The sequence below is a fragment of the Microtus ochrogaster genome, chromosome 10 (genome assembly GCF_000317375.1).
Source record: "Microtus ochrogaster isolate Prairie Vole_2 chromosome 10, MicOch1.0, whole genome shotgun sequence".
Classification (NCBI taxonomy): Eukaryota; Metazoa; Chordata; class Mammalia; order Rodentia; family Cricetidae; genus Microtus; species Microtus ochrogaster.
In genome coordinates this window covers 61,162,161-61,172,039 of record NC_022016.1, presented here as the reverse complement: position 1 = coordinate 61,172,039, position 9,879 = coordinate 61,162,161, and the positions used below count along the sequence as shown (strand labels likewise).

Sequence of the window (9,879 nt, the reverse complement as noted above, 5' to 3'; positions counted from 1 at the left end):
GTGAGCCACCATGTGGTTGCTGGGAATTGAACTCAGGACCTTTGGAAGAGCAGGCAATGCTCTTAACCACTGAGCCATCTCTCCAGCCCCCTTAATTTTACTTCTAAAGTATTTCTTGACTCTGTCCAATGGTCTCCAAATCTACTTTGTTAGTTTATAATCATATACTTACAAGAGCCTCCCACATGCTACTATAAGGTTCACAAGGGCAGGCACTGTGCCAGTTCTATTCACTGTAAGAGGCTGGGATCTGGCACAAAGTTGATGCTCAGTAACTATTTCTTTCTTGAATGAATGACTCCTTGTATAGAAATTGCTTAAGGGAAAGCAAACAAACCCACGACAGATATGCCTATCAGCTGGACATTTGAACACTGAATTGGTGTTGTGACAATTCCAAATTTTTGCTTAAAAAGACTTCCTTGGCCAACTTTAATTTTCTGAAAGCCCTACTTTGTATAAAAGGGTGCTTCCTCTTCCTCTGAACTTTTGACTGTAAGACCGAGGGAACCTATAGGTAGAGGTTAAAGTAACTGGGGACTGCTCTCTGTGGCCTGAGATACCAATATAGAAATAATGAATAAACTAATATTTTGCTTCTTCTAACCAAGCTCTTGTTAGTTCCTATTATGAGTTTATATATTAAAAGAGAGCTAGGAAGCTTATATTTTATGCTAGGTATACACATGTCTTTGTAAATACATAAACAAACACGCAAGCTCTGAAGCCTTTTGCTCTAAATCAAATTCCAGGTTATGATCACTTGTTGAGTTTTAAGTATCTCTGCATAGAAACAAGTTATTTTGCCTCTAAAAATTTCCTTAAAAAGCCGGGTGATGGTAGCGCACGCCTTTAATCCCAGCACTCGGGAGGCAGACGCAGGCAGATCTCTGTGAGTTTGAGACCAGCCTGGTCTACAGAGCTAGTTCTAGGACAGGCTCCAAAGCCACAGAGAAACCCTGTCTCGAAAAACCAAGCAAAAAAAATAAAAAAATAAAAAAAAATTCCTAAAAGCCAAGTATGGTGATTCACACCTACAATATCAGCACTCAGGAGGCTGAGGCAGGAGGATTCCACAAGTCTGAGGCCAATCTGTTTTTACATAGTGAGTTGCATGCCAGCCAGAATAGGACCTCTCTCAAGGCCCACATATACCAAAAAACGCTAAAAATGTAAAAACTGGAATTCATACAATTTTGGGAAACACTTTTCCATTTCCTGCAGTGCTACAGATGGTCCCAGGACCATGTGCACGCCAGGCAAAGTACTCTACCAATCACACACATGTCCAACTTGGAAAAACTTCTTTGAAATCCAACTAATAACTATTTCAGTAGTGTGTTTCTGTCTTCCCGCCCCGTTCTTACAGCTCAGGCTACCCCATAATTATGTATCCCAGGCTGGCCTCAAATATCCATCCCTTCCCCAGTGACCCAAGTGATCAAACTGTAGGCATGCATTTCCATGCCTGGCTTCAATAAACACTTTCAAAATAGTCGGGTGTGGTGGTGCACAAAGGCAGAGGCAAGGGGAGTTCCATGACTGGACTGTCTACACAAGGAATTCCAGCCAGGACTACACAGAGACACTTTCCCTCAAATAATCCCACTTAAAGAATGAGTGTGGATGGCACCATTTCCTTCTCCATCATTTTATCAGGCAGTATTTTATAAAGTGAGGATCTCTTGTACCCGGAAGGATCTCTGAACTCCTCTTTATGTAGGATCAAACTGGCATCACTGATTACTGCTGTAGGCTTTACTCCACGCGTGTTTCATATTTCAGGGGTGCAAGAAACTGTTCTGTCACTGACTGACTTGAGAGGTGACTGCACTCAGTATCAAGCCTGCAGTCCATAAATGTAACAAATTCTAACTTGACAGGAACTAACATCACAAGGTAACTGGACACAATCAAAATTATTTATCTTGTTGGTGGTGGCACACACCTTTCATCCCAACACTTGGGAGGCAGAGGCAGGCTGTTCTCTGAGTTTGAGGTCAGCTTGGTTTACAGAGTTCCAGGACAGCCAGGGCTACACAGAGAAACTCTAATAAAAGAAACACACATTTGTATTTTGACATGGCTTCCACCTAATCTGCTTCTGTGAATTCTGCAAACCTATTTACAGGATGAAGGAAGAAGATAAAGCTCGAAATCTTACATATGTGATACTTTAAATGCATTGCCACCTTATCCTACACTCCTGACCAAGTGAGGAATCTTGAGTGAGAAGACTCAGAACACCTAATCTTCCCAGAGTGGTTCAGCAGTACTCGGGTCTCACTCAAAGCTCAGTGTAATGTGGACTGACTGTACATCACTAATAAACATAAACTCTCTTGATTTTAGGAAATAGGCTTGCTATAGTTTTAATAGGAATCACATTTTTCTGCTAATAACAATTTTTTAAAAGTAAAATGCCTATTTACAATTGTGTTCCTTTGGGCTCCAACATATGTAAGAAAAAAAATGAACAAAATTTCATACCAGAGAAAATTAAGATACATTTTCCCTCTAAACTCAACAGAAAATCTAGAAACTCCAGCCCAGGGCACAGAATTAACAAATGACTTCTGCCATTACTAGTTACCACCAAGTGAGAGAACTGGCAATTCTCACTTTATTCCCTCGGCCCTTCCTGCCAATGAAATGAGCAGCAATTACCTCATGTGAATCTAATCCATCAGTTGTAGCCAGAGGCACTTTCCCATGTAGCACTGGGTCAGGCACCTCTTTTATTCCAAATGCTGAAGAATCAAGATCCTCCTTGATCCACATTCCGGGGGAGGAAGCAGCCTCAGGAACAGGAGTTTCTTCTGCAATGGGCACTGAATCAGTGTGGGTAGTTCCTCCCAGGAAAGGGCCACCAGGAGAGAACATTTCCTTCATGGCAGGCACTGCAGGAGCTGGAGTGACAGACCATCCTGGGATGGACACACTAACCATTTGAATATCAGGCTTCTCTGGGGTAGGTTCAAGAGCTAGGGCGGCAGCCTCCTCGAGCACAGGCTCTGCCGGAGGAGGAGTGCCAGGCTCCTCTGCAGCAGACACAACAACTGCTGGAGCACTGGGTTTCTCTGAGGTGGGCCCTGAAAGGGTTGTTACAGCAGGCTCCTCTGGGAGAAACACTGCAGCAGCCTGAGGGTCAGGCTCCTCTGAGGTAACATCCTCATCTCTGAAGGGCACTGCACCAGATGAAGTGGCAGCCTGTTCTGGGGCTGATAACATGTTAGCTGTAACATCCTCCTCTAAGATGACCACTGAGGCAACTGGGATATCCTCCTTGGGGAAAGACACTATTGGAGCAGCCACAGCAGGTCCCTCTGAGGCAGAGGCTTTGGTAGCAGGGCCCTCCAGGGCAGGCACTGCTACAGCTGGGATAGCCTCTGCTGGTCCTGGCATGGGTACTACAGCATCCAGGACATCGTCTATCATGGGTACTATAGCAGCTGGGGCAGGCCCCTGTTGGCCGGATATCCATTCCTCTAAACCTGGTACAGTGTTATTGGCTTTGGTGATTTGTTCTTCTGGAAAGATGTTCAGGGTTGAATCTAAGTCTCTCATTCCCATCTCCCCTTCGTGTGATGACGCCATTCCCAGCTCAGGTTCTCTATCATTCATGGCTTCTGTTGCAGCTCTATTACACCACACTTCTCCAGCCAGCAGAGGCAGACTTAGACTCAGAACCTCTGACTCTGGAGACTTCCTCTGTAAGTCTCTAAGAAAACATACTGGAGCTCCAGCCTCTAAAAGCTTCACTCGACAATCTAGCTCTTTTGTTTTGCTGTCTTTATCACAAACTTCCTTCATGGACAACTCACAAGGGTCTACATTTTCCAATGATGTTGGATTGTTGTTTTCTGGACTAATTATAGCTCCTTTCCCACCTTTTAAATGAATCTCATCTGTTAATAAATTTGAATCAGATGATAACACCTCTTCTTCAGGTCCTGAGGTAACATCTTGTTCGTAGTTGGAAGCAAAACTGAGAGGCATCTTTTCCATATACACCTCCACATTCCCCTTAGTCTGACTGCAGTCTACCTGGGACAAATTGCCATTTTCTTTGGCTAGCTCAGAAACAATAAAGATTGGTAGTTTTTCTTCACAAGAGGCTCTGGGATTAGAGTTCAGCAATTCTCCTGTGTCCAGCTCTCCAAGCGGCTCCAGATCAGCCAGAGACTTAAATTCCCCACCAATCTTGGGGCTGAAAGGCACTTTTTCACACTCCTTGCTAACAGTGAAAGTATCCCTCCTGCTATCAGGGTGAGTACTAAGTTCAACAGCTTTAGGCACCTGAGAAGAATCCAGGTCATTACAATATTCACCATCTAATCCTGTATCATGGTCCTTTATCCTTACAAGATCCACATGCTGTTCCTTTTCTAAGGCAGCTCCTGGAAAATGACTAATTAAAAGAGAATCTTCTGCATCCTGGGATGGGGCCAGTCCTTCCGAAGAGGCTTGACTCAGCAGCTCAACTGAAGAAGTTACTCCCTCCTCACATAAACATTCCTTCTCAAGTTCAAGAAACATTTGCACAGAATCTGTGTCAGAGAGTTGCTCAGCTTCGGTAGGGCTCTGGAACCCTGAGATCAGATCCTCTAGGCCCTGAGCAGTTCTGTTTTTCATTTCACTAATAACATCTTTGCCTATAGGCACACAGGGGCAGTTAGGGGATGTACCCTTGGGAACAGAAGCAAGGTGGTCTCTAGTTGGCTGCAGGTCATCAGAGCAATAAATCTGAGGAAGAGCTAGAAGGTCAGAAGTTCCCAAGGCGGATGAGCAATCAGATCCACTCTCGACCACCGCTACTGTGTTTGCTTCTCTTTCTTCAAAAATCCCCGTCAAGCTCTCTCTTTTCTCCGACAATTTCTCTTCTTCCCATTCCTCCTCAGCCTCCATCATGATCCATCGCTCATCCTCCTCAAATTTTAACTCAGACTCTGTTTTTTCTCTCAGGTTAGGTGTTATAAGACTATGTATTTCTGGATCCACCAGCTCTTCACTCAGGCAAGGAGAGAGAGGTGGCAGTTCCACAGTGCAGGCAGTGTCCCCAAGGGGGAGCTGCTTCTCACTGAAGCCTCCCTTAGAAGTTTTCATGGCCCTAGGCCAGGTTGCACTTGAGAATCTGTGTTCCTGCATTTCATCGGAGTTACCACTTGCTGCTGTAGCTTTTGACTCCAGAGGCTGGAATTCATGTGGAGAGCTCTCACTGTGCAGTTGGAATCTCAAATCCTGGCAGTCTTGCAAGTTTTTTCCATCTTGCACTTCTGGAATATCTACAGATTTGGACATGTGTTCCAAAGTTACAGACTCAGATTGAGGTTCCCTGTGGTCAAAGTGACCAGAACTTTCTGTCAATGCAGAACTGGATACCTTTTTCTCTTGTAAGGAAGGATTTGAAGCACCAGCTTCTGAGACTTCACTGAGAGAAGCCTCCATCCTTTCTGCGAATTCTGGGAAGTTGGGTGGCATGAAGGACTTCCATGACCTCCTGTTAACGTTATCTTTGCGCTCTGCATTTGGCCGACGTCTGGGTGGCACAGGAGCTGACTTCTGCACATCACTGCTTAGTTTTAATGCATCAAATATTATTCTCTCATCCAGTTTCTTGCCTTCTGGCACTCTAGATTCAAAAACATTAGATGATGCTCCTAATGTACCGTTGCTGGATATGGTACTTCCTTCCATCTTCTCCATGGTGCTTTTGGAAGTCTGATTAAGTTTTGACCCCTGGTCAATCTGTTCATTTATCCTCATGGTATCATATATAGAGCGCTGTGGAACATAGCAATCTTCTATATAGCCATCTTCCTCTTCCCCTTTCCCCAGGCAGGTGGGGTTCCGCCTTAAACAGTCTGGCCTGCTAAGTGGCTTACCCATACTTTTTCAATAAAAATGAACCATCAATCTTTCACAAGTTTTTTTCTCCCACAGGTTCTCCCAAAATACATTCTACACGAGTTGTCTCTTACATGTTTATACTCTAAACCACCAATTGCATCTGCCTTTCAGAAATATCTGGTAGTTCCAATTTGAAACCATTTTGGGAGAAACTCTAAGACAAACAGGTTTTTCCTCACAGGCTAGAAGCCTCATAACTGCAGGCAGACAAATGATATTATTTAATCAACAAGCATAAAATAATTACTTGTATGGCTTCTGGTTTTACTTTTTGAAAGAGCACTGCCTTTTCAAATTCGGTCAGCAAAAAACATTTGATATTGACAAGTCTCATTCGGTATCTAGTTTCACTCAATTCTCACCGAAACCGAGTAGAAAGCAGAAAATTTGTATCAAGTATGTCCTTTAATAACAATGGCACACCCTCTCTAGCCTTCAAGTATGGTCCAAGCTCCTAAGAATTCCTTTCATTTTATCCTGTGTTCAGCCCTGAAGAGTCCAGCTGGTCTGAATTAGCCATTCGTCCTCTCTAGTTGGGGTGTTTGCATTTGAACAGGGCTGGTCAGCGGATATTCCTGCAACTTTAAACACAGGAAGTCCTTCATTCGGGGCCAGCTTGGGGCTTCCTGTCTCCAAAACATCATGGCATTGTTGTGGCTTCCAAGCCAACACTGTATCGTGGCCGCAAAACAAGGAGAGAGGAGGCCCTCTCTGGGCCTTTCAGAAGGCGGGCAGGCTGCGGCAGCGGCCAAGGGGCAGTGAAGGACTCACTCAGCACCGCCCCGCAAACCCGCGCCATGCCTCATGCCCGGAGGGCCAGGGTCGCCTCACCGCAGCCTTGCAGGTGGCTCCGGACGCGCTGGCCTCCAGTCTCGCACTCAGGAAGTTAGTTTGTCCCTAGGGCAGCGGAGTCCCGTGTCCTGTGGGTGCCGCCTCCCAGGTTCCCGACCCCCAGCCGCTACGTCGTGGGCTGCATGACAAGCAGTCGCCTCTTTTCTCCACCACGCCGCCGGCCCTGCGGCCGTCCTCCCCGCCCGCAGCTGTCACGGTCCCGGCATGCAAACTTCTTGCTGGGAACAAAAGGCTTTGCTCCGGCCGCACGAGGGGGGCGAGCCCGCCTCTCTCACGCCGCGCGGCCCGCTCAGCCGCCGCCGGCTGAAACTGCTCCGGTGGCGGGCGACTCTCCTCCCCCTTCCAGCACCGCCACAGCCGCCGCCCCGCCCGGGCAGCCCCCTTGGAAGCCCGGGAGCGCGCGGCGAGGACAGCGAGGGAGGAGGACGGGGGCGGGGCCAACAGGGAGCCCCGCCGGGAGGGGAGGGGGCGGAGGCAAGGATTGGAGGCTGAGGCGCCGAGGGAGGGGCGTCCCGGGGTTGGGCGAAGGACCCCAGAACCTCCCGCGCCATCCCTCCGCAGCTCACTCTCTCCACACCCGTGAGCGTCGGAGAGTCCCTGCCCGCGAGGGTGAGCGGAGAGGAGCAGTCCTGGTCACACCGGGCAAATCCCCTGACAAAGGAAAGCCCCACCCTCCCAGCGCTGCCCCCCCTTCTTTCCAACCCACGGGATACGAGCCCAGCCCAAGGGCGAACCCAGAAGGGGCGCCCCCGCCTCCCCTACTGCCAGCCGGTTGTGGCTAGGGCCACTCGGGGACCCATCTGCCAATAGAGACTCACAGGCTGGGGTGGGCGGTCTGCACTACCCTAGGCTCCAGTTCCACCGCCAACGATTGTCCGTGTATTTTTCCAATGTCACCTCTGGCGCTGACCAAAGAACAGTCAAGTATAAACACAGTCTTTTCTTGGTATCCCATGGAATTAAGTTAGACTTAGAAACCAAGTTACTGGGTAAACTCCAGGCACAGTTTCCCTTCTCAAGTTTGTCAGATTTTGGTTCATTGTGCCACCTGGACTTTTCTGCCCAGACTTCAGCGGTCTTAATGACCAGAAAATGGGGTTCAGGTAGGGGAGCAGTGGGCACACTAGCAGGAACAGCCCATGCCCAACACCTGGACTGCTTTTTCATTGCCGTGCACGTCCAAGGAAACCTGAAGCCTCCTGGCTAGATGAAAAGTATGAGTCTGTATTTCAAGTCTCAAAAAAGAAAATATTAGAGAAACGTGTTACACAATAATGAACATCCCTTTCTGCCTTTTAGCAAAACTGCCTGGTGACCTGTAACTGTTAAACGAAGTACAGAGAGCAACCCAGGAGACTGCCTGCAAGAGGCAGCTTGCATCTCTGTAAGGTGTAATTCTTTACTCCTTTGGGATGGTCTCTCTGATTTTATGAAGGTAAAAAAGAATGTCTAAATTCCTATTGGTCTACGTGATCAATATAGATGGTAAATTCTTTTTTTGTTGTTGTTTTTGTTTTTCGAGACAAGGTTTCTCTGTAGCTTTGGAGCCTGTCCTGGAACTAGCTCTTGTAGACCAGGTTGGTCTCAAACTCACAGAGATCCGCCTGCCTCTGCCTCCCGAGTGCTGGGATTAAAGGCGTGCGCCACCACCACCTGGCTTAGATGGTAAATCTTAGGAAAAAGTTATTTCCACTCTCTACACAAACAGTAAATAAAACCAGTCATTGGCGTGTGGAGACCCAGCAGTGAAGCTTGGAGTTAAGCCATAGACGTATCTGAGGAGCAGCAACTTCCTTTGTAAAATAAGGTACAGGCTGAAGCCTATGATCAGACTAGGCAAGTAAAAGGGAGCTTTGCCTGGCAAAACACTTCACACTCCATTTCTCACTTCAAAAGAAGCTGATCAGTTCTACCCACTCAAGTACAAAGACTCTTCATCTGCAAATGGAAGGAAGTGCTGGGATGTTCTAGATTGTATTGTTTTATTCTAGATACCCTATTCCTTAAATTTACAAGTTTTAAAAGAGCTATTTAGAATCCAGTGACCTGGTGACCAGTGACCTGCAAGACACCAGAAAACTCTTCTATAAACACAGTGTGAAAAGAATCAAGAAGACTTGATCTAGAGCATGTTCCAGGGGATATGAGCAACATTAACTATCCGAGGAGCTGGGACGTGGGAGGGAGGAAATTTGTTCTGAATGTCTTCTTAAACTGGCACGCCAAGATCCAAGGGCAGATTTCAAACCATCAGTTTTCTCACAGTTATTCAAAGAAGAAGGTGTCTCCTAAAAGGGTGACTTTTCTGGTCCCAGAGGAGTGTGAGGAGAAATTGAAGCAGTCATGTGGCAGAGCAACCTTGTGAATCAGATTCACAAATCTTACAGCTTGTTCGGGATGAGCCTTAAAGTTCCTGCACCCCTGGCACACTGTAACCAAAGGGCAGATCAGCTTACTGCCCTGATTCCTCTCAATTCATGGAATTCAGGTTTTAATTTTGTTGTAATTATTCAATACAACTAGAAAACCCCAAAGAGGACAGAATTAATTTCACTTGCAAGTCTTCCTAGCCAAATACATCTACCAAGTGTTCAGATATCCTAACAGACTGTGTAGCATGCCAGGGCCCCTCTGGTTGGAAGAATCTAAGGAATTCTGGCTCTGGACTTAAGGGTGGGTGGTTATCCCATTATAAAGAATGATCTCGATGTGGAATCACAGCCTTCACAGCCAGGAATTCCTTTCCTGTTTCCTCACCAAGGCAGGTGCCTATCACAGCAGTCTTTCCCTAACTAACCCCTCCCCACACCTATCTACCTTGTTTTACTCTTCTAGTAACAATCTAGCAACTGGGGTTCAGACTCAAATTACTTATCAGTTTTAGTCATACTCTATTTAATTAAGGTGTTAAAATACTACAGAGAAACTTCCTAAAAGTTTTAACAAAGCCTCTAGAAAAGATTCCACAAGGCACGATGACTGATGACTATTCCTTTAACCACAGTCCTCCCATTCAGGAAGCAGATCTCTGTGAGCATGAGGCCATCGTGGTCTTCACTGAGGTCTCTCTCTCTCTCTCTCTCTCTCTCTCTCTCTCTCTCTCTCTCTCTCTCTCTC

The 9,879-nt window shown here is 46.7% G+C and overlaps 2 protein-coding genes across 2 annotated transcripts in view; both read right to left on the bottom strand.

The window, feature by feature from the left end:
• The window catches only part of Macf1 (microtubule-actin crosslinking factor 1), a 342,147-nt gene that overhangs the window by 54,346 nt on the left and 277,922 nt on the right, over positions 1-9,879 (bottom strand). The window lies entirely within an intron of this gene.
• Positions 2,433-7,290, bottom strand: Kiaa0754 (KIAA0754 ortholog). Its single transcript, XM_005353287.3, has one exon. The coding sequence runs from the start codon at positions 5,887-5,889 to the stop codon at positions 2,590-2,592; it is 3,300 nt and encodes a 1,099-aa protein (XP_005353344.1). The 5' UTR covers positions 5,890-7,290; the 3' UTR covers positions 2,433-2,589.

Excerpts from the sequence above, each read along its gene's own strand:
- Kiaa0754 (XM_005353287.3), bottom strand. The coding sequence starts at position 5,889 with ATGGGTAAGCCACTTAGCAGGCCAGACTGTTTAAGGCGGAACCCCACC.